The sequence below is a fragment of the Oculina patagonica genome, chromosome 6 (assembly GCF_052425735.1).
Source record: "Oculina patagonica isolate OP01 chromosome 6, crgOcupat, whole genome shotgun sequence".
NCBI lineage: Eukaryota > Metazoa > Cnidaria > Anthozoa > Scleractinia > Oculinidae > Oculina > Oculina patagonica.
The window spans coordinates 22,153,862-22,178,301 of NC_135763.1; the positions used below are offsets into that span (position 1 = coordinate 22,153,862).

Genomic DNA, 24,440 nt, shown 5'->3' on the forward strand with positions numbered 1-24,440 from the left:
TTATCGTTGGAGAGTCTTACATACATTATACACAGTGGTCAGTCTGTAGTTAGATTTAACATACTGTACGTTTTAAACCAACCATCCTAGGCAAAAGAACTGACAGATGATATCAGGGAAGCCTTTGAACAGAACATACTTGAGCTTGACTGGATGGATGACAAAACCAAATCCGTCGCCATACGAAAGGTAAAACATTCTGGTTACCAGTGTTGCTGGTTTTGAGTTTACTTTTCATTTAAATTCTCGACCTGGGTCGATTCGCCTACAGTGAAGTCGATTCGCCTACACGATCTGAGATGTTTTGCCTACACGAAAGTCGATTTGCCTACATCAAAGCTTACTATGTCCCGAAAGATAGAACGGAAGGGGATATTTTCGAGTGTAAAAATTCGTGAACTCGCGCCAAGAAGAACTTCTCTGTGACGGCTACAACAAGTGACAGCACATGATATGTAATAGTTGAGTGCTCCAAGACACATACAGAAATGCTTTTAAATCTGGAGAAGACATCCCTTGGGAGTGCAAACCCTTTTCACCCATCGAATACATCCCCTCGAAAAGATGTTCTTGCTACTTTCAAAGTAATCAGAGTAACACTTTTTCCTCATGCCTTGATAAAAAAATTCTTTTCGTAGGTAACACCGCTGAGCGTGTTGCGAGAACATCCTTTCTCGATTCCAGGCCTTGTGTCTTCCTTCCCTAGTCCATACTAGTCAAACATAACGCGTGACTGGCGAGTAAAATCCCCATTCGCAACCTTAAGAAATACGCTCTGCTTTAGATGAAGTCTTCAAATTCGAAAAAAAAACTTTGCAGGCGAATCGACTTTAGTGTAGGCGAAACATCTCAGATCGCGTAGGAAAATCGACTTCACTGTAGGCGAATCGACCTGTAGGCGAAACGACCAACATTCGTCACAATATGCAGGGCGTAGCTGAGCCTGTATGGGTTTGAATACAATTATTTTTTTATCATTTTTTTAAAAGTTAATTTGAGTATTAATTACTATGCTTACTGTGGTTTGGAAGGTCAGATCGATGGTGGAGAACATTGGCTTCCCAGATTATATTGTAGATGACAAAATGATAGACGAGAAATACAAGAATGTAAGTAAGAAATAGACTGCTTTCAGAGCCAATAAGGTGGCGTTAAAAAGTGGTATAAAACACACTGCCATTATGAGGAGAGTTGAGTAGAGGGCCTCAGTAGTTCAGTCTAACCGCCCAGTTATTGCGTTAGTTTAGGTTTTGACTGTGGTACACTCGTGCAGTGCATGGTTTAAGATCCTGTTGAAGCAAGTCAGATTTGTTTGTAGAATTTCTTTGCCACTGCCCTTGAAAAATGCTTTTACATTGCAATTTAACAATAATTAACAACATTCTATATAAAAAATAAATAGAACAAATATAAGAATTTACAATATTTCCTTTACTACACAATTTCCTAAATTCCAACTGTAAGTTATCTCAATATAGACGTCCAAGATAACAGAGCTTACCTTTTATTATCAGTAGAAAGGCGATTCAGTGGATGACATAAATCCAAAAATTAACCTGATCATCCATTCTAGAATCATTCTTTACGTAGACGTATGTCATTACACAGGTTGTTTGCAATCAATCGACGTACTTTGAGAATGAGTTATCATTGGACCAGGCTACAACTGAAAGAGAGCTTGTTGTCTTTGGCAAACCCGTCGATGATACAGAGTAAGAACTGACTCATTTTCTCATGGCGGCTTACTTGTATCAACTGTGACTAGATCAGTGTTTCTTATTACATGACTTTGCAGATGGTGCAATCAGCCCGTGACCAAGTAGTCAAACCGCAAAAAGCAATACCTAAACCACATCAAAATAGCTAAGGAACACCAAGATTTCTACCATTATTAAGAGGCGACAATTTTTGAGGGGGGAGGTACAGAATAGGGAGGAGGGAGAAATTTTGGCAAAAAATAGGGAGGAGGGAGAAATTTTGGCTAAAAAAATTTGGGAGGAAGGAGAAATTGGAACAAAAAAGTAGGGAGGAGGGAGAAATGGTGCAAAAAAGTAGGGAGGAGGGAGATTTACTATCCTGTCCCTCCCCCCTCAGTTTAACATTTGTATTGTCTGTTGCTTATTGTTATTTATACAGAAGCCATAGTTCCTTGCAATCTACTTATGCGTACTTTTCTCGTCGAGGATCAATTTTTTAGGACTGCAAATCGAGCGGTTTAGGTTCGAGCTTGGTCGCGGGTCATTCTGTTTTGTTTCCGCGCGGGACACCAGTCTTACATAGGTATTTTCTACCCAAGAGCATAAAGGGTGACCGACGAACAGTAACATTCCATCAAGGGGAAATACTTCATTCTAGAGAAAAAGATGTTAAGCGCCGCAAATAATTTGCCACTAGGCTGGTGGAAAATTACCCTTTTTACCATTTACGTTAAACGTATTACAGGTATTATATAGAGAATAATACATGGGCGAGCGTAGATTGAGAAGAGAAATTTCATATCTTTAAGCAACCATATAAACCTACTAATTATGAGGTTCCGACTATTTTCCGAAGATTTTCGAAGATTTTCAAAATATTGTCCGAAGGTCATACGAATGTTTCCGAACATTTTCCAAACTTTTCCGATGATTTCCGAAGATTGCCGAGGAAGATCCGAAGATGTTTCGACTTAATATCGATAAACTTTGGCTTATTTGGCATTGAAATATCGAGTGACGTGTAAGCACGTTAAAAATTATCGTAATTTCACTCACGTTGAGATACTGTTTTTCTCGGTGGTCAAAATCCCAATAAACCGACCGCAGTTTATATAATAAAATATATATATCAGCGTAAGAAAGGTTTGAAAGACTTGAGCTGGGTTCACATTAAACCTGAAAAATGTTTAGAGCTAACATGTTTCAACGAAGTGTGTTTCACCAAAACATGTTTGTTAATGCATTGTTCTCATCAGGTGTCGGCTTCAAACACGTTTTATGCCTGGTTGTGTAATTTATGCCGTTTTACGGTACTCGCGTAAATCTTGTACACTTTAACCGAAAAATGGAGCTCGAAATTACTGTAACATTTCCATTCATTCTTTGGCTTAGTGTCAGTTTTCCAGCCCTATGCAGCGTTAAGCAAGGAGACAGCATTTGCGCTATCTTCGGTACAACTGAGAAGAATTGTTTGAAAACTTTGGTTTTACATTGTGTTGGTGTGCGTTTGTATCTGCTGTCGATGTTCTCCCAAATATTCTGCTCTCTACTCAACGCCGATAATTGCCGTTGAATCGCTTCTTCGGCCCATATTTTAACTAAAAGATTGGTCTCATAGAAGGCCCAATTTGATTTCAGGGCCGTAACTAGCAAGAGGCAAGACGAGGCAGTTGCCTCGCCTAACGTTTTACACAAAATTAAAGACAAAATATGTTTTTTGGGAAAATAATCCCCAGTTGAGCAAGATTGATTTTTCTCAAGAAATACTGCATGAAAAATGTCTCTGAAAGCGATTCAGAGCTCTTAATCTCAAAATTTTCTGGAGGGCATGCCCCCAGAAACCACTATCAAGATCTTGCCTCGTCTATTTCAAGGGTCTGGTTACAGCCCTTATATAAAGAGTTTTTTTGTTGTTTTTTTAAAAAAAAGGGGGAAAAAAAAAAAAAGAATTTAAGACCTTTTTTGGCACTCTCCTCCTCTCCGCACACGTCACGTGTTTCTTATTCTGATTAAGATCAAAACTACTTCGTAAGATTATTTCAATCGTGCTCAAAATAAACATGTTCCAATCATGCTTCGCTCAATGCACCGCCTGATGTGAACACTTTTCATAGCAAAACATGTTTTATTTGTAATCACACTTATCATTTTTCAGCCTAGTGTGAACACAGCATTGGATACATGCCTGGTTGGCGCACAGTGCGCGCGGAGTTGTGGGTCACTCCTCCCTGTTTCACGTCTTTCACCAACGAAACGCAAAAAAATAAGTTGTTGGATGCCTTGTTTTCTGAATAGTTTCAGATACTTTTGTCCTGAGCTTATCCTCCGTCACAGTTGAGCTTGCTCTAACCTGCAAATGAACTGTATATCATGGATATCATGGATTCGATTGCCGATTGCGCATGGTCTGATTTTGCTGTTATTTACCAATAGGTGGGCACTATCACCAATTTCCGTTAATGCGTATTATGACATGTTAGCCAATAAAATGGGTAAGTATAAAATTGTTAACAGTTTAAACTAGCAACTGTGCACTGCTTTAGCAGTTTTTTAGTTTGCGTAGTCTGCAATCACTAACAGCGTAACGTTGTCTGAGTCCAAATACCTTTTATGTTCTGGGATTGCGAGTTTTCATTTTTTTTCATTTTTTCAGTGTTCCCTGCAGCTATCCTCCAATCGCCATTTTACAACAAACGCTATCCAAGGTAAGTATAAGTAATATATCGATCAGTTGGGCTTTAAAGGCCCATATTTCATCCTGAATTTTACGCGATACCGTTTAAGGTTTTGTTGATGAGAGATGGATGTTGACAAACGCGACGTTACCGTGTCAATATGGTTTGTTCTGTTTATTGCTTTAGAATTTGTAATAGATGGTGCTATTTCTCGCATACGCGTCAAATTCTTCAATGCTAATTTTCGTAGTTCCAGTAACGGTTACTTGACATAAACTTCGCCTCTACACGATATAAATGAAAGGGGATGCGGATGTAAGTCAGTTTAAAGCAGTTTTTTGTTTATTATACCTCAGTAATAATCCACCAATCAAATATCTGCATTGTGGTCACGTGCCGATCCATTATTTTCTATGCTGGACAGCATCACATTGGACAGCACAATATTGGACAGTAATCATCTAGACCAGTAAACAAAGCAGCATTTGCTGAACTAGAACGAAATTTTCGTTCATTTGAAAGAATTAACTCCATATCCGGGATATTCAAAAAGCATTAGGAATTTCACTTATGTCTTATTATTTTGTTTTACCGTTACTTAGTACTTGAAAACATTTAGGTAGATACTGAATGAAACTCCTTCGTTTTTGGTAAGCAATGTGTGGCAAAAAAGTCTCAACTCAAGTATCTCGCAACAAACCGAAACTGTTTAGGCGTAAACATTTGTGTACGACTCCATCTTAATGCGTATGAGTCGATATGAGGTTTCTATACTCATTTCTCGCAAAGAAAGGTTGCCTTGTCTGGTTGCCTTGGGACTGTTCTCCTTCCCAAGAGTATGTACGGACGGATGTCAAAAGCAAAATTCCTCGCCGCGGCATTGATAGGTTCATAAAATGTCTTAACATGGTGCTACGCTGGCGTGCTTGGCGCACTAGAAGCTCCGCTATGACGGCAATCCAGCGGGGGGGGGGGGGGGGGGGGGTGGGAATAGAAACGAGGTCTGGGACCGAGTAGCGATGCTCTCACAACTTGCAACGCGCTCAATTCACGATGTGGTCAGCGGTTTTTGGACGATAATGCAACAGGCAATCTTTTCCCGCGAAATGGTGTGGAATCACTTATTATATTATAAAGGGGTTCAATACCCAATTCCCTCTATGGCGCGCGCCTGCAGGGAATCACGTTAGTTGTATTCATCAAACCATGCGCGAGACTCAGCAACGATGCACATTGCTAAATATCGCGCATGGTTTGATGAATACAACTAACGTGATTCCCTGCAGGCGCGCGCTATAGAGGGAATCGGCTATTCTCTTAAATAATAATAATAATAATAATAATAATAATAATAATAATAATATTTAATACTTATATTGCGCTTTTTCTATAAAATATATTTAAAAGCGCATTACAATAATTATTATTAAACTAAATTAAAAAAGTTACACAATAAAAATGAATTTAAAATTACAATATTTACATATTAAAATTTCCAGAGTAATAGTGAAAGGTAGTAAAAAGTAAAATTTAAGAATCACAATATTAAATCAAATGAATTAACTAAAATTCTAAAGGCAGTGTGTTTATCCGAAAATTTCGTCATCGTCGTGTAGTTATAAGAACGCATGATTTTGTGATGCCGTGCTACTTGTTAGTACTGAAATGGAAATAAACGATTTTCAACTGGCCTACATGGGGATTGTAAATGAGGTAAAACAAAGAACGACCAAGTCAACAAACAACCTCAAAACAATAGAGCAAGAACAATAGCTCTGACCGGCGCGGGAATAGTAACCTGCGATCAGGCTTTTTTTTCGCGGTGAAAACCGCCGCGAGAAAAATTACGCCTGATCGCAGGTTACGGGAATAGTGGATCGCCACGTTTTGATTACCATGTCCGTGATGGTTTTGTTTCATAACACACACCACATATTGACACCAAGACAAAACTTAGAAAACCTTTTTTTTCACTACTATAAAAAATAATCGAACTCTCCCACTGTCCCATGTTGTTATTGTCTTAGCAAGTTCAGTTAGAGAGGAGCTGCTCATGCGCCTTAGAGATATCCACTGACTACCGCCCCGAGGATTGCTTTGCAAGTGGTGAGAGCATCGCTCAGATTTCATATAAGAGAATGTATGGGAAGCTGCTTCCCCCACCCCCCTGCGGCAATCCCTTTGAAGTACAAACTAAGATGTGGATTCCTAATAATAAAGGAGGTTTGTTACTAACTAACTGTAGTGATAAAGACTTATACATTTTTTCTCCTGCAGAGCTGTGTTGTACGGAGGAGTGGGTGCTATTATGGGACACGAGCTAACTCATGGCTTTGATGTGGATGGTAAGTTTTTCTGATCCCATTGCTGTGCTAGCCTACCCAGCGGCTGGAGTAACAAGCGTGTTTTGCTGTGCTAGCCTACCCAGCGGCTGGAGTAACAAGCGTGTTTTGCTGTGCTAGCCTACCCAGCGGCTGGAGTAACAAGGGTGTGTTCGTCTATTAGAGTTTAGCCGAAAACTTTTTGCTTTCCAAGCAAACAATAAGAGAACAATTTTACTTTATATTTTACACAGGGAGACGATTTGATATGAAAGGAAATGAAAGAAATTGGTGGAGTGAGGAAACCCTTGAAGCGTTTGAAAGAAAAACGAAATGTTTAAAGGAACAATACTCTAACTTTACGTTTGACGGGGGCACGGTATGGCGGTATAATTTGTTTTCTTCTTCTTTTCGTTCTTTTTTCTCATTTTGTTTAAACTTGCACGTTAGGCGGAGATCATTAAAAGAAGCAGTAAAAAGTAAATACATAATTGATGACGTTGTACTCTAGATTGATGGGGAGCAAACCTTATCAGAAAACATAGCAGATAATGGTGGAATCAAACAAGCCTTCAGGGTATGCTCTTTTCTTTCTATGAATGGTCTATTTGTTGCTGCTTTTCAGTTTATTTATGCTACTATCACTTATGATAGCAATATCAACAGTTTGTTTCTTGAACTGGTAGCAGTTCAAGAAACCATAAAGTCCGGCAGAGCAATCCTTTAAATTCTAAAATCCTTCACAATAAGCTGGTACAGATCCTATAGTGGTTAATGAACGAAATTTTGTCTATTCTACTTTTACACATGCTTTTTACACGAACGGACACAAGTAACCGGCCCCAAATTAAAGCAACCATCTATTCCAAGGGTTGCTAGGATCAATTTCAATGTTCTGCTGTTCTAGGAAATATTTATAAATGGTATTTTAAATATGTTAATGTTTTAGAAATTTTTAATTCCTATTACATATTCAATTTCTGTCACAGAAACCGGGATATGCTCTGGCCTGTATGGGCCACTAGGTTCGACGCAGACTTTGCCTTTACCGTTACCATTTGGAAATTTCTCGACAACTTCAAGTGTCCAGTGCCTTCAACTTGATTGGCTCAAATTTTGACATGTTAATTCATTCGTAAATATTCATTCACGCTCTGCAAGGGCTGAATGAAAAGTTTTGTTTTCACCGTTGAATTTGAAGAATTTGATACCAAAGCAAAGGGAAAATATTCCTAAGGTTCTGCTTCCGTTCCTGGCTTAACTGTTTTTGTTTTTGGTGGGTTTAAGAAATTCCGTGCCGTATTTGTGTACGCGGAACAGAAACTCTTTTACCTTCAGCACATGATGCGTTGACAAACCAGAATACCGAAATACTGAACTAATACCCCTGACATGGCTCAATTTTACCTGTTACCACCCACCCGGCCGGGACAAGTCCATCCCTTCGGGCCCGGGGGCAGAATTGTTTGAAGTGGTCTTGTCCCGAGGGTAAGGGGCGGGGCAAATCTGCGCGTGCCTACGGAAGCTGCATTCTTTTGAAAGCGAGTGTAGTTTGCATTTATCATGTTTTCGAAGAATTCTTCGCTTTCAGGCTAAAGACGAACTGCTTCGGTGTGCGATTTTTCCGAAGGCTTTTGTATGCTGAAATAACTTTGGATAGGATACATTTGACAAAACATATACACGTACTGACATTTTATGTTCTGTGCGAACAGTGTTTACAGCTGTGTTTACGGGGTTGTCATGGCATGAATCCATTTTCGGATTCTTCGTTTCTTTGGCAGCAAGGTACCTGAGTGAACTGAGATTAAAAATCTAATCTTGGATTCTCCCAAAGAAACGCACCCTCAGTAACAACTGCTTTGTTCTTAATCATTCAAGGCTTATCAGAATTGGATCGCAATGCATGGTGAGGAAGCTCGACTGCCTGGAATGAATCTTACAAATGAACAGATATTTTTTATAAGCTTTGCAAGAGTAAGTAATCCATTGCATGATTTCGTAAGTAATTGCTGGTTCAGTAATAAAAACTTCATTTTATGACACAGTTACGCCATTTGTATAAAAAAGACTCTGAGCAAAATGTTTAATTTTTCTTCTGAACCCCTAAAAAAGACGTGACGTAGTTAATCTAAAAAATAAATAAGAATAAAGAAATGGGCTCATCTTCTATTTTGCCTGTTTGCACAGCTTTCTTCTAAGTCACATTACTTTAAGAAGCCTGTCAGGAAAAATACACAAAAATGGCACACATTTCATTTCACACATTGCTTCACTTGATCATTATCGTTAATAATATGTAAATAAGTCATGTTCCTATACCGGCTCAAAACTAATATACTTACTGATTTTGTGATGTTTCTGATGTTTGTTTTTTAGAGTTGGTGTTCGGTATATTCAATTCAAGGAGAGGAATTTGCCCTAATGAGTGAACACAGTCCAGCACCATGGAGGTGATATTATAAAGTGTTAATTCTAAAATTTAACAAAAACTTAAAAGCCCAAGGAAACCGTCCATGACAGCTGCAAGGCTGTGTTGTCTTGTTGACTCAAAGTTTATTCTGCTCCTTTGCCCTGCCAGGAAACCCTCGCTATTTGTTTCGCGGGCATGATATTGCACTTCCTATTACTGATAGCAATTATTTGCATAAAAAATATTGGTTAGCAACCCCATTTAGACTCTCATTTCAAAGGAGGTCTTAAGAATCGCACTCTTTTGTTTCAAAAATGGGAAAATGGAATATTCGATTTGTTTATCCTATAGATACTGTCCGACTTCTTCACTTTCTCTTCTTTTGTCCTACTCAAGGACCATTTCCACTTTACAGACTTTTTAAACGTTCTTGCTGTCTTTTTATCCTAGAGCTAAGGCATCTGTGATGAACTTCCCGGAATTTGCCAAAGCATTTAACTGTCGTTTAGGGAGCCCAATGAACCCAGTCAACAAGTGCGCGGTCTGGTAACGAGCTGCTTGGAAACTACGTATTTTGCATTTGAATACAATAATAATCGCCTAACCTTTCGGTAAACACCACTTAGTAGACTTTGACTGACGAGTGATTTGATACTGCTGGTTTATAAAAGATGCCGGGACGCCGATTTACACAATGAAGAGAAAAACAGCATTTAGTGGGTAAAACTGTGGTTGATTTGATTTCACTGTATAAGCTACATAACCGCAATAGCAAACAAATGAGATTATTCTTTTAATGTAACAACAAAGCATTTCAGATCTTAATATTAATAAAGTTGGTCTATATTATACAGTTTATGTCTTTACTTTCCTGTGATTGTATCTTTTATTTCCACCCTAATTACCGCCACAAATTCATTATCAAATCAAATCAAATCAGTAATTTGCGGCTGTCAATCCTATTGGTGATGACAATCATTACAGTCTACTCTGTTATTTCTTTAAAGAAAAATTCACTGAACGCGTTCTTTAAGATCAAAATAAACGTGCTCCCTGTTAGCTCACTTCTATAACTATGCAATGTTTTTATGGGCCGTGATAAAGGCTGTTTGGCCGCGTCTGACAGCACTATAAAACATGTTTATAAAATATCTGATATTTTGAAACAAGTAAATTATTTATACTTGTCAGTTCTTTTCACCTAGAAACACAAAAACAGTATTCCCTAGAGTCGTCACTACACTTAATTAAAGATTAATTCTTCTCTCGAACACAAAAAAATTCTACGCGGCATAACTGAAGGAAATATGGGAAATCAAAAAATTTGTCAGGTAGGAACACAATGATTCTCATGATTCTTTTTGTAATTTATGCACGGTGTAGCGCAATAAACTTACTCTAGACTACAACATATCAAGAAGTGTATACATGTAAAAAATGTTTTTTTTTGGCAGATCTCGTTTTCTCCATGCTAATGGCAAGCTGTACGTTGTACATAATTTTAAATACTGAAGTATTTTGGAAACACCAAAAAAATAATCGTGGTGGGTCGAAGTATGGAAACATTTTGAAATCCAAATGTTTGAATAAATCACTGCTTAAACGGGTATTCTGTTGTCAAAACTTGAAGCTAGATTTAGTTCTGAAACCAGCGAGTACTTTTATTCATGTTATTAAGACGCAATAATACGGTATTTATCTAAAACACTTTATTTCAGGCAGTGATGTTTGTTGCATTCATTGTTATTTACCTCCCCTGTCCGTCGGAGGAGCAACAAAATGTTACCTTGTTATCTCCATCTCCTTCACTTTACCTCAACGTTTCCTCAAACAACGTCTCGGTTTTCCTTGGCAACGTAACAATTCAAACAGGTGAGTCATATTATGCGCGGTGTTTGTACCATCCTAATACAAATAAATAGCACGCAATGCATGCAGAAGCGATGACGTTTCACATGGGGTCTTCCATAATTTCCAAGAAATTTGTCAAAAGATTTACATAAAGAGAAGCTAACACCTTGTGCGTGAAAAGACGGTTATCGAACTGCAGCATATAGAAGCAATGTTAGTGATTTCATAAATAGCATTGGGAGGATCTGTTGGAATTCAAATAAATGCGGTACTGGCGGTAGTTGTGGAGTCAAATAGATGCAAATAGTACATTTTATTCGTAGATTTTTTTCAATTGAACAACAGTAATATCTTTTATATATTTTTTAGATTTCCCTTTGTTGTCTCAACAAAGATTGTATTAAATTGTAGCGTGACATCTGATAAACGAAATTCAAACGGTTTTTGCTGATATATTAAAAGAACTTAGAAATTTCTGTCTACTAAATCTTATAGTTCTCATCGAATATAATTAGTCTCTTTCGTATATATATTTTACAGACCCTTTCTAACTGCGCGGAAGTATTTCGCTTTTCTACGCGGTGATTTCTTGTTAAGTTAAACTTGATTTCTGTTCTTTTTCCTTGCGTTCAATTGAGCGCAATAGGCAACAAAAAAAAATTTTTTCCTCCCTCCTTTAATTTAATAAAAGGTTTAATCTCTTCCTTAAAAAAACCCTTAAAAAAAAAGAATTTTTTTTTTAAAATTTTTAAAGGGGGAGGGGGGGAGGAAAGGGCACTCAATTTTTTAAAAATTTAAAATATTATTAGTCTACAAGAAAAAAAAAAAAAAAAAAATTTCCTGTATTCTTCAAACAGTAGCCAAGTATCTTTCTTTAATGCGCGACATCCGGTTTGGCCTGGTTAACACTACCGACATAACGGCAAGGTCACGCAAGTGCAAAAAACACTTTACGTTGATGTTTTATGTCACCAGTGTGAACAACATAACATAACGACATAGCTGGAACATAATGATATATAAAGCATAAAGACATAAGGAAAGACTTGAACTTTTCTTTATGTCGTTACGTCGCTTACGTCAACCAGGACCACCTTTCACATGTAAACGTTGAATGTGGTTGAACCAATTCCGCAGATGCAAGCCGTTCATAATCACGATTGTTAACGTACGTAAAATGACGCGACTGAGAAAATCTCGCTTAAGGATAAAAAAGATACCAATATAACAGGAAAATTCCGAAATCCTTTTACAGTTAATCCGGCACCTCTCCGAGATCTAAGAACACGCTGAAACTATCGATTCTAAAATCCATTATAAAATATCCGAAGATAACAAACCCAGAACTGAGTAGCTGCTGTATAAGGCTGAGAGCGCGATACATATTAATTTATCACTATTCTTGTGGGTGTGATTTGTCCTGCAGTTAATTTCACTGTGAACGTGAGCTCTGTTGTGAATCCAAATCGATCAAGCTCAGCAATAATGAATACAAGCGCTTCCATCATCAGCCAGATAACGGGAAGCACAAAGACGGAAAACAGTAAGTACTCACAAGGAAAGTTAACTTACAGCAGTAATGCAAAATAAGGCTTCGTTCATTTTTTAAAGACCAAGTTACATAAGAATTTTTTCCGAGTATTCCTAAACTTTTTCGATGTCACCTCCCCATGACGATGTAAGAAACATCCAAGTAAATGAAACATGATATTTAACTCTTATTAACCAAGCAGGAAGTCTTGACTTGACTGAACCATTCAGCAACCACCTCCACAATTCTATTGTTTAACTCCTCCTCCAACGCCATCACCTGCACATCCACAACCACACCACCACCTCCACCTCCAACACCATCACCATCACAACCACCACCTCGACCACCACCTCCACCTCCAACACCATCACCACCACATCCACCACCATCGACCACCACCTCCACCTCCAACACCATCACCACGCACATCCACCACCTCACCACCACCTCCACCTCCAACACCATCACCATCACATCCACCACCTCGACCACCACCTCCACCTCCAACACCATCACCATGCACAACCACCACCACACCACCACCTCCACCTCCAACACCATCACCTGCACATCCACCACCACACCACCACCTCCACCTCCAACACCATCACCATCACAACCACCACCTCGACCACCACCTCCACCTCCAACACCATCACCTGCACATCCACCACCACACCACCACCTCCACCTCCAACACCATCACCATGCACATCCACCACCACACCACCACCTCCACCTCCAACACCATCACCACCACCTCCCCCCCCCACCTCCAACACCATCACCATCACATCCACCTCCAACACCACCACCACCACCTCCAACACCATCACCATCACATCCACCACCACACCACCACCTCCACCTCCAACACCATCACCATCACATCCACCACCACACCACCACCTCCACCTCCAACACCATCACCACCACCTCCACCTCCAACACCATCACCATCACATCCACCTCCAACACCACCACCTCCACCTCCAACACCATCACCACCACCTCCACCTCCAACACCATCACCATCACATCCACCACCAACACCACCACCTCCACCTCCAACACCATCACCATCACATCCACCACCAACACCACCACCTCCACCTCCAACACCATCACCATCACATCCACCTCCAACACCACCACCTCCACCTCCAACACCATCACCATCACATCCACCACCAACACCACCACCTCCACCTCCAACACCATCACCACCACCTCCACCTCCAACACCATCACCACCACCTCCACCTCACCATCACCATCACATCCACCACCACACCACCACCTCCACCTCCAACACCATCACCACCACCTCCACCTCCAACACCATCACCATCACAACCACCACCTCGACCACCACCTCCACCTCCAACACCATCACCTGCACATCCACCACCACACCACCACCTCCACCTCCACCACCACCCCCCCCCACCACCACCTCCACCTCCAACACCATCACCATCACAACCACCACCACACCACCACCTCCACCTCCAACACCATCACCATCACAACCACCACCTCGACCACCACCTCCACCTCCAACACCATCACCTGCACATCCCCCCCACCACCACACCACCACCTCCACCTCCAACACCATCACCTGCACATCCACCACCACACCACCACCTCCACCTCCAACACCATCCCCCACCACCACCTCCACCTCCAACACCATCACCACCACCTCCACCTCACCATCACCATCACATCCACCACCACACCACCACCTCCACCTCCAACACCATCACCTGCACACCACCACCACACCACCACCTCCACCTCCAACACCATCACCATGCACATCCACCACCACACCACCACCTCCACCTCCAACACCATCACCATCACAACCACCACCTCACCACCACCTCCACCTCCAACACCATCACCATGCACAACCACCACCACACCACCACCTCCACCTCCAACACCATCACCATGCACAACCACCACCACACCACCACCTCCACCTCCAACACCATCACCTGCACAACCACCACCACACCACCACCTCCACCTCCAACACCATCACCATGCACAACCACCACCTCGACCACCACCTCCACCTCCAACACCATCACCTGCACATCCACCACCACACCACCACCTCCACCTCCAACACCATCACCTGCACATCCACCACCACACCACCACCTCCACCTCCAACACCATCACCATCACAACCACCACCTCGACCACCACCACCACAGTGGTGGTGGTGGTGGAGTTAAACCATAGAATTGTGGTGGTGGTTGCAGTGGAGGGAGGAGGACGAGGAGAAAGAATATGACAAACGATTTTGCTTAGAACTAAGCATCGACTTTAAAGCCATCAAGTAGATAATTTATGCGATAAGAAGTTTGCTTATTAGACTGAATGGTTCAGTGATTTCGAATAAAGTAGAAAAGATGCCTCTATTGCGCAATACTTTAAACCGCTACTATGATTCAAAACCAAAATGAAGCCTGTCAAACGGGTTATACCAACCAAGCTAAGAATAGTTACTTACAAACCGGTCAAACTGGCTATAAGATAATTAGATTCCACAGCATTAAATCATGAGATCAAGACAATAGCTTATGATGTCACCCAGTTAATGTATCCACCCCTTGTTAATGAGATTCCACTCCCAAAAGGGGAGTAAAACATCCCTACTTACTTCTAAACAGTACAAAGCAGTCTGCACTGAGCATTAGTATAACGGCGATCAAGGGAATATGATTGATTATTCAAACTTGTACAATGAGCTAATTAATTTTACAGTTAATAGTAAATAGTCCCCGAATCACCGCCGGTTCTGTGACATGGTTTCTAATTTTATCTACAGATACTTTCTTTGTGGAGTTCAAAACGAAAGCCATTATGTGGAGCCCTGATCTAACTAAGGAAAATCACAACACTTTCATCAACACTGCTAATGAAATTGTTCAAATTGTAAGTAGTTTTACCAGAATAATGAAGTTGTCCCAATGCACATCGGAGTTCGGTTATGAAATATTACCTTAGGTATTCTGTTAATTATACGAGTATTTTAATATCGGTCGGTGGATAACGCGTATTAAAAATGTAAGTATAAGCAAACTATAAAATGTAAAATAGGCGTGTTTTCTTCATATTTAAGTTTACATGGGTTCAACATTCGGCTCATCTTGGCGCCACTTAACTTTCAAGTGAGAATTGTATTTTTTGAAGTGCTTTACAATACACCGTGTTCTACCCGTTATATGTTGTCGCTACAATACTTTTTTTTATGGAAACTTATAGTGACTAAAACGTTTTGCCTTGCACAGATTGACAATCTTTATACAAACATGTCAAGTTTCAAAGGCAGCTATGTTATCGGCTTCAGGTAAGTCATTTGCTATTGAAGTTTAGTATCCTGCCATTTATGTTATCGATTAAGGACCATTAGGTGCTGACCAGCGCGAACCCCGCCAACAAAGGAAGGAGGAAGGAAAAGGAAAGGAAGAGGAACAGAGAGACGACCAGCGGAGCAACCACAAAGCAAGAACAAGACCCGAGACGACCGCAGAGCGAGGCAACACCCAGGAGGGGGGCGGGAGGAGGGCAGAGAGCAACGTGTGACGCAGCACGGACCCGACCCCAAAAAAAGAGCGCACGGACGAAGGGCAGAAAAAACTGGGTCGAGCCACCTTAAGCCCTATTTTTAATTTCTTGTGTATTTCTGTTGCTTTTTTTTTTATCGTCTTGGCAAACGAATGTGATCTGTGCACAAGAATTTTAATTCACTTAGTTGATACTAGCTTCTGTTATTAAAACACAGAGAAGGAGGTTATGTTTCTGTAAAGCTGCAGTTTAATGGAGGTGACATCAATAATCTAGATATTATAATCCAGTTTTTACGCGATGGAGGAGGGGAGCTGTTGACGGATAAAGTTTATCTAAAGCTCGGGAAAATAGGTAAGCCAACAAGAGCTTAAGACGGAATCCACTAGGAAGTCGAGTAATATTTATTAAAGTTGTACAAAAATCAAGTACCAAAATAATTTAAATCATATTGCGTTATTTCCTACCCTTAATAAAAGGTAAAGATGTAAGTAATTATCCATGATAACACCAACAACAATTTCTTATCAGAGTCTGAGAAAATGAATTTCAAAGTTCACAAGGATAGGCAAAATCTCACGTGTAGCCATTTTCTAAATTCGTCTTAAGCGATAGTGGAATCAGCGGAACTTCGAATTGTTTTCGATGTTGGTGTTGAGAAAAGATTTTTGATAAGATTAAAGAGAACAAAAAAGTTGCAAAGGTGGAAAATCTGGTACAACAATTTCTTATCAGAGTCTGAGAAAATGATATTCAAAGTTCACAAACTATGGGCAAAAGCTCACATCTTTGAACCGTTTTATGGGAATTCAGTGGAACTTCGAAATTTGTTTTCGATGTTTGGTGTTGTTAGAAAAGATTTCTTTCGATAAGATATTTGAAGCAGTAACACAAAAGCTTGCAATCAGGTGTAAATAGTTTTGGTACATAATTTTTTCCAATAACTACTCGAAGTCCTGGCGGATTTCCTCTTAACCTTTTTTTCATGGGAGGCAACAAGGCAGGGGACGATTTAGTCGCTATCCCTTTTCCTTAAAAGTCAGGGAAAACCATTAACGTCCTCTTTGTTTTCGTATTCACCCATCTTATGCGCAATCTAGAAAAACCCCGCTAAATCCAAGCTATCTAGTTGCGGATTATTTGTTTTCGTACGCGGTGTACGGTGGAAGCAGCTAAAAAAGAAGTCGCACTCGCAGTGCATACCGACCTATCCTGCCTGCTACCTACAACCATCGTCAGAACTGTTGGCACGATATTAAATAATACCTCTATTTCCCCCATCCCCCTTACAATGTTGCCACATCCAATATAGTTTGTGTAAAACACTATCAAGGGACTTTCCAACATTGAAAGGCGGGAGGGGGTAACCTGAACTCATCCTGTAAGCACAAACAAGTGAATGAAACGATAATGAACTAATCAATGAAGGGTTTAAGTGTCAGATAAGAAAAGCGTTCTAACTACTTCTGTTTAGGGTTGTAGATTGTGTGGATACTAGTTTATGTTTCGTGGTTTATGTTGCTTGTTATAATATATGGGCTAACAAAAGGATTCAGTGGCATAACATCTAAGAAATAAAATAGTGTACTAATTATAAAAACAACATAAAAAAATCTGAAATAAGTCAGGCACAGTTCACCTAACATTGACAGACTAATACAAAATAATTTGAGTCAGAGCTATTAAAGCTGAACAACTTGAAGTAAGTAACATCATTTAAGGTTCAAAGTCAGGTACGTCAGGGATTATTTTTCGGTGGTCCAGTTAGGGCTTTGTTCTGCCAAATTCTCTCCGAAGATTTATGTTGTCTTTATTACTAGGCGGCTTTCAGGAGTAGCATAACGCTACTAGAAGTATTGGTTCTCCCCATCCCTTTCTTTTTAGCTAGATTCACCAATACCAATTCATACTCCTAGGTGGAAAGAGCCAATGAACAGCAGTGTCTTGCCCAAGGCGAGCTGGACTTCTCTATTTGGATTACAACGGACTAACCATAAGGACTGTGTGCTTTTCAAATTTCCTCATTAATTTACTTTCTATGGTTAAATCTCAACTTTACACACGCAAGGTCATCTTTAGTAGCTCGGCAAATATTATTGGACTGCTGAAGGGCATTACGAATTTTAGACGTGACAAACCACTTTACAAACTTGGCTATTGTGTGGTGTGTTCTACTCTGATCATTGATCCTCTTTCAACAGCTGATTGTATTATAGCCTATGTCCACACCACATTATGTGATTGTATCACGCTGAGTTACAAACGTCAAATAACATGTCGTCAGCCAGAGATTCATGGTGGCGAAGACTGCCCTGAACAGTGTTACACTGGTCACCTGATCGCCGGCTACAAGTCTTGTTCTTGGGACGATTTAGATGCATTCAAGTGTGCAGCAAGTAGAGAGAAGCCGCCCAAGATCATATTATTAATTGTTGCAACTTTTCTTAAGCATATCTGCTCAAGTCATCTATGATTTAACAAAAGATTCTGTTTTAGTTTTGCCTGTTAAGTTCCAGATGAAGTCAAAAGTAGCAAAAATGGACCACAAAAAGGTGACTTTGAGACAAAGTCAAGTGGATCACCAAATGGAGATTTCTGTTCAAATGCAAGCTTAACGTTGTCGAGCCATAATCTAATATTTTTGAACACCTTTCAGACCATAAGCCCACTGATAACTTAAAACTAACATTTATTTGCGAGTGTTTCTGCTCTCTCATTGAATCGTTGACAGTGCATGGCTTGAGTTAATTATGGTGTCCGCTTAGAGACTGGGTTAATCAATACCAAGGTCATATGATAAAGTAGTATGCTCGCTGTTACTACATTTTGTTAGTTTCATCCGATTCTTTCGCTATTACCGCACAGATCGGAAAGTGACGAGGAATTTAACAACATTTTCCTATCGCTACTTCCAAAGAGTCAATATTTTCACCCTACTCGCCACTCGCGGTCTAAAAAGATCCAAAATAGCCCAGTATAACTAAAACGTTTACAATATGTATGATATATAATATTACATCGTGTATGTTCCAAATATGATGTAGAGTTTTAGGTCTTACGCGTATTACAATTCAACCCCAAGCCAACCCAAAAGCAATTCTTTTGTAAAGTTGTACTATTATACTGTAGTCGTGTGGGTATTCTTTCCACCCTTGCTACATTGAGTTTGCACTTCAAAATTGAAACTTGGGAAGGAAAGTGGAATTAGCACAGAAGTCTGATGTAAATATGAATTATGCAATATGAAAGATACTTTCATTGCACAAAACGCAATTTTTTGGATGGTGAAAGGTCATGCGATGTGAACAAGATCAAATTCTCAATTTACTTTTAGGACTACAAATCTTCCTCTCAGATTATAGGTCGCTGTCCTGCCTTTTATGGAATTTAGAAAACAAAATGTACGAACCCTGAACTTTTATACCCCAGAAACATTTTACGTGGCTTCAACATTTTTTGTGAATAATTACAGTACAAACGAGCTTATGGAAAGAAATTCAATTTTCTACTGCACATCGTCCTCTTTTACTTGGTGAAAACCATTTTCAGAAATTCTGATTGTAAAATAAAATAAGTTACTAGTATTTGGTGGCCTAGTGTACACAAAACTAATAAAGGTATTATTAAAAATAAATATCTAAACACTTTTCACTACAACCATCCTACAAAGCCCTTCCCTTTTGTCGTATTGAGAGTAACGAGGGACTAGTCTGTATAATTTTCTAATTACAAAAATAACAATAAAAACATGGTATCCTGTGGATCAATGCGATTTACAGTTGATTCTTAATTGATATTTTGCACCCATGCACCGAGCACCCAATCTTATTTATAAACAGGCCTAGAAAAATGTTTGTAAGCACTACAATTGGGAAACACAACGTGTATGGAAGGTATATCTTTGTTGGTCTCTAGCTAGGCTAAGCCGTTTGGCTTTTATAAAGATCTCCAATGTTCTTAGCCTGCTGTCTCGCTGTTTCTCTCATGGATCCTTCACCCAGTACAAGAAACTGAAGATCAATCTGCGGATAAAACATACATTCAATCATTTCAAACCAATGTAAAACCTACGATACATGTCGTTTCTAACAGAGGCTTGCTGCAAGCTTGCAAACGTTCAGTCGAAGCACTTTATGTAGGCTAAACCAAACACAGAACCCAAAGTAAGCCGAAGCAAACCGTCGAACAAGTGTCAAAAAGTGTCAAATTTTGAATCACGGAATAGTAAACTCCACCAACATTTGTATGACTCAAGTGATCAGGTTTGTAAATATGCCAAACAAGTTGCCGCAATGCTGACAGTCTCATTTCCACTGTTTATGTATACACACATACAAACCTGGAATAGTTCTTGCCAAGCTTCCAGTAAAGCGCGTTCAAACTTTGCAAGTTCATATTCCGTTTTAAACCAAACAAACCAAGATGATTCTCTGCCTGCGATTTCACTGCGTTCAAATTCCTTTAGGACAAAACAATAAATAAATTTAGTAAAAAACACTACCCTGGAATGATGATAAAGAGCAAGCAGCACTGAATAGTCCTTTGAGGGTAGTCGCTTCCAGCTGGCTTGAAATTATGTACTGAACTAGAAGCCTGAGAACCTTGCACATAAGTACGACTCCTTTTGAGAGAGTTCAGAAAATGTTTCATAAGAATGGCTGTGCTACTGGGTGGGTGGCGGGTGTGGGGAGAATATATTAGAAGACGGCTGATATAATAGAGCCTGGACAGCAACGGGTCACGTGGCCTGTTTTTCATTAAAAGTAAAACGGTTTATGACAAGAGAATGCCAGAAATGGAAAGAACGAGATGAAATAAGCAAGATGGAAGTCCCGTTTAGCTTTGCACGTGAGGAAACAAAAATTGAACGTCGTCATACTGTGTTGGCGGTATAAGCCACGCACAAAAGTTCCGACGAGTTCTCCCCTTCCCCTCCCCCAAGAGTTGAGTGCACCGATGGAAAACGTTACTGTAAAGCAAGGTCCTCCATTAAATGCCCTAAAGTAAAATATACAGTATGGGTGGCCATCAAATGTTGTCTTGGTTTGTAACGACACGAATGTGGTCTGCACGTTTGGAGCCATGTTTTTAGATACTCGAACATTTACATTTAACTAACCAAAGGAGGAAGCTTCCTCTGTTTCTCCTTCACGAATCATAAAAAAATATTAAAAATATCGTCAAGGCGAAAACATTGCAGATCCTCATCGCATCGTGTAGCTTCACTGTCATCCCCTCGATCATCTATCCCTGGATTTTCCTCGTTTTGTCGATTGTTTCCCTTAATCACGGTGCTCGGAAAAAACAAACGATAAATTACAATGCACCTACCGGCACACATAAAGATACTTAAAACTTACTACATCTGTCAGTGATTCACACGATTGGAAAAGACACGTACCCAACACCTACTGAGAGGTTACTAAGAAACAAAATTACCAAAATACAATAGTTCCTGACATCGTTGTCCAGAAAAAGTCTTGTCACACTTTGAACAGAGCATTCACTTAGCAGCTGAAATGTTTCCTCTTTGTTTGGGTTGGGTAGACATGCCACAATCTTTTGGAAGAAAGAAAACATAAATTAAGGACATTCGTGCTAAAATCTTCTAACTTTCACCACTGTGATTATGGTTAACTCATGCCAGAAATGTTAAAACTAAAATATGGGCGCGGGCGGGCACCGAATTCGTTGCAGATATAAGATGTCCAAACGTCCACCCTAAAGGTGGATTTCCACTGACGCGTAATTTTTTACGTGCGTTTTCGTGCGTAAAAAATCTAGAAACAATGTATGAACGACTTGCGTAAACGTGTACGCAACTCGTTCATACATTGTCTCTAAATTTTTTCACGCACGAAAACGCACGTAAAAAATTACGCGTCAGTGGAAATCCACCATAAATCTGAAAAGTCGGGCTGCAGTGTCTGTTTGTTTAAAAATATTGCAAACAAATACCTGAAATGCTATTTTGTCTGCCACCTATTGTTTTTGTAAATACATGTATATTAATCACATCGATTCAATTAGTAAGGTTCCTTAAAGTGAATCTTAGACAACTTCTCCATTTTGACATAACAGACGTGTGTGAATAAACAATTTGATGATTGATCAGAATTCTACAACCGTATAAATCGTCATAATAAATGGTTCAACTTTAGCTGACTCGTCCCCAGTGGTCTCTTATGCGAAAATTGCAAGACGCGAAGGATAATGATTCCCTCCTTGGCTCAGGGCGGACTCAAAAGACGACTGGGAACGAGTCAGCAACTTTATTCCTTAGTTAGAATTCGTGGTGATCACGTGGTCGTCAGTGTTCACAAGAAAAACAACTAACGCAACCATCAATAATCACTGCAATAATTCGACGTGGCAAAGATTTTAATTCGACTGAAAACTAAAGAATAATGCACTTTTATGAATTTACAAATGAGAAAATAAAATTAGAAGTGAATACATAGGTAAGGTGGTATAGACACAGCAGCAGTAGACGTACCTTGAGATCAGTGAGGATAAGACAACAGGGCACGCATTTCATCACTGTGCAGCTCATCTCGTCTTCACTGTCAAACTGAGAACAAATAGAAACACTGTCAGTCAACCCTTTCTCAGCAGCAAGGCACAGGCTGAAGGAAGGTTAACCTTGAATAATAGAATTAACAATTAAATTTACTATTAATTAGTAAATAAACCCCTTTAGGCGGCTCGTATATTGACAGATAATGCCCGAGGCTGAAGGATTGTCCAAAAAAAAAAAAAAAACCGACAGTTGGCCGAGAAGCCTCAAAATTTCACAGTTGTCCTCAAAATTTCACAGTTGCCCTCGAAGCTTCGCTTCTCGGCCAAATGTTCATTTTTCGACAATCTTTAAGCCTTGGGCATTATCCTCCAATATACCGCCTGAAGGGGTTTATTTACTAAATAGCCATTGTCCGATTTTTTACCACGTGATGTGGTACAAAATAAAATGGTATGGAAATTAATCGTTGAGATATAATGATAAATAAAAAACAAAACCTAAGTAATCATTTTAACCTGCGTAAACCATTTTTTTAGTAATAAATATTCATCAAAGAGTAATATGGAGATAACATACTTCTCAAAACAACATCATGACAATGCTGGAAAACCTCATTCCCGCCAATTGACTGTGCTATTGTACTCTTTCAATTACATTTCGAGCTTGAGTTTTCTTTGCGTGTGTGTCAGGCATTCAAAAGGGAAGGAGAAGGAGAGTCCGAGTGCAATGCGCGATTGGGGGAGGGGGAAGGGAGATCCTCCCTCGCGCTTTGTGCTCTCTCCTCGCGCCTCGCACTTAAACTCCTCTTTTCCCTCTCCTGTGAATGCCTGCCACACACATTCAACAAGGCACAGCCATGTTTACTTTTCTCCAAGGACCTTTCTCAAATCATCTTTTTCCAGTGGGTCTCCTAGTGTTAAATACTGTATTGTTAACATCGTTCATAGAAAACGTAAAAGCAACGTATGCGCGATCCTGTCCAATCAGCGAGCAGACAACAGCGGGAGAGCCAAACAGATCAGCGAATTAGAACAGCGGGCTGAGTGTCTACTAATAATGTGGAGAGTTTTAAAAAGCATGTAAAGAAAGGTGTTTGATGGAATGTAAATTACATTAATCGCAGCCAAGAAATTGTTAGGCAGGAAAATATTCTTCTTTAGGTCGGGAACTATTTACCGAAAGCCAAATGTTTTTTCGTCTGGCTTTCCCACTTAGTCAATCAGCATTAATGTCCACTGGGATTAATTTATTTTATGGATCAACTTATGGGAAAAAAAGATCAACTGTGTCCTAACCGTTTCAGCAACAGCCTGGCAAATTCTAAAAATCCAATCAGCAGTGTCGTCCTCACTGAAGGCAGCGAGAGCAATTAATGGAGATCCATCCTCTGCTACAACCTACGACAACACACAGTAATATTGACTTTGTACAAAGTTGTACCGAGAGAAAGCGATCTGCCTAAGGGAAGCAAAGTCATACCTCAAAAGCATGAGGGCGGTCAGGATCATTCACTCTTCGACAACCTCCACATCGTGATCCTCTGCAACAAAATCATTGTACAGTTATACCCAAAGTAACTTTCAAAATACGGAAGACCGCCACAATAAAGTTTACTTTAGCTTGCTTGATCCTATTTCGTGTACCTTTAACTACCTCTATGTAATGAATGAAAGCCAATGAACTTTCGAGGTTCAAAACGGTGAAAAAAGAACAAGACATTATACAACTGAACACGAGGCAAAATAACAGAGATCTTTACCTGAGCTGTACAACAACTTTGCCAACCTCATCACCCTATCAAACCAATAACAAAACCGAAAGTTCACATGTGTCATTGA

The 24,440-nt window shown here is 39.9% G+C and overlaps 3 protein-coding genes across 6 annotated transcripts in view; 2 read left to right on the forward strand and 1 right to left on the reverse strand.

Moving 5' to 3' along the window:
* LOC144656920 (endothelin-converting enzyme 2-like) overlaps window positions 1–9,960 on the forward strand; it is a 48,609-nt gene extending 38,649 nt beyond the window's left edge. For 2 of the 3 annotated variants that reach the window (XM_078517180.1, XM_078517179.1), the window contains exons 10-20: window positions 91–189; window positions 1,032–1,109; window positions 1,609–1,712; window positions 4,131–4,189; window positions 4,351–4,402; window positions 6,650–6,717; window positions 6,948–7,072; window positions 7,205–7,270; window positions 8,575–8,670; window positions 9,073–9,146; window positions 9,557–9,960. In XM_078517180.1, the coding sequence (XP_078373306.1) occupies window positions 91–189; window positions 1,032–1,109; window positions 1,609–1,712; window positions 4,131–4,189; window positions 4,351–4,402; window positions 6,650–6,717; window positions 6,948–7,072; window positions 7,205–7,270; window positions 8,575–8,670; window positions 9,073–9,146; window positions 9,557–9,656 (921 nt within the window). In that variant the 3' untranslated portion in view covers window positions 9,657–9,960. Of the gene's footprint in view, window positions 1–90; window positions 190–1,031; window positions 1,110–1,608; window positions 1,713–4,130; window positions 4,190–4,350; window positions 4,403–6,649; window positions 6,718–6,947; window positions 7,073–7,204; window positions 7,271–8,408; window positions 8,482–8,574; window positions 8,671–9,072; window positions 9,147–9,556 lie in introns of those variants that run through there. The other variant, XR_013571416.1, reaches the window with a different exon arrangement.
* A 177-nt stretch (window positions 9,961–10,137) lies between these two features.
* Window positions 10,138–18,600, forward strand: LOC144656922 (uncharacterized). The gene is made up of 7 exons (XM_078517183.1): window positions 10,138–10,437; window positions 10,825–10,978; window positions 12,384–12,500; window positions 15,343–15,449; window positions 15,806–15,864; window positions 16,300–16,436; window positions 18,284–18,600. The coding sequence occupies exons 1-7, from the start codon at window positions 10,414–10,416 to the stop codon at window positions 18,553–18,555; spliced, it is 870 nt and encodes a 289-aa protein (XP_078373309.1). The 5' UTR covers window positions 10,138–10,413; the 3' UTR covers window positions 18,556–18,600.
* A 154-nt stretch (window positions 18,601–18,754) lies between these two features.
* LOC144656921 (pleckstrin homology domain-containing family M member 2-like) overlaps window positions 18,755–24,440 on the reverse strand; it is a 40,796-nt gene continuing 35,110 nt past the window's right edge. For both annotated transcript variants that reach the window (XM_078517182.1, XM_078517181.1), the window contains exons 20-26: window positions 24,362–24,396; window positions 24,082–24,142; window positions 23,898–23,999; window positions 22,579–22,653; window positions 21,522–21,641; window positions 20,422–20,541; window positions 18,755–20,104 (exon numbers count right to left, since the gene is read on the reverse strand). In XM_078517182.1, coding sequence (XP_078373308.1) covers window positions 20,003–20,104; window positions 20,422–20,541; window positions 21,522–21,641; window positions 22,579–22,653; window positions 23,898–23,999; window positions 24,082–24,142; window positions 24,362–24,396 — 615 coding nt within the window. In that variant the 3' untranslated portion in view covers window positions 18,755–20,002. The remainder of the gene's footprint in view (window positions 20,105–20,421; window positions 20,542–21,521; window positions 21,642–22,578; window positions 22,654–23,897; window positions 24,000–24,081; window positions 24,143–24,361; window positions 24,397–24,440) is intronic.

Excerpts from the sequence above, each read along its gene's own strand:
- LOC144656922 (XM_078517183.1), top strand. The coding sequence starts at position 10,414 with ATGGGAAATCAAAAAATTTGTCAG. Across the intron at positions 10,979-12,383 it reads CAACGTAACAATTCAAACAG|TTAATTTCACTGTGAACGTG; the intron begins GTGAGTCATATT and ends TTTGTCCTGCAG. Across the intron at positions 15,450-15,805 it reads CTAATGAAATTGTTCAAATT|ATTGACAATCTTTATACAAA; the intron begins GTAAGTAGTTTT and ends TGCCTTGCACAG.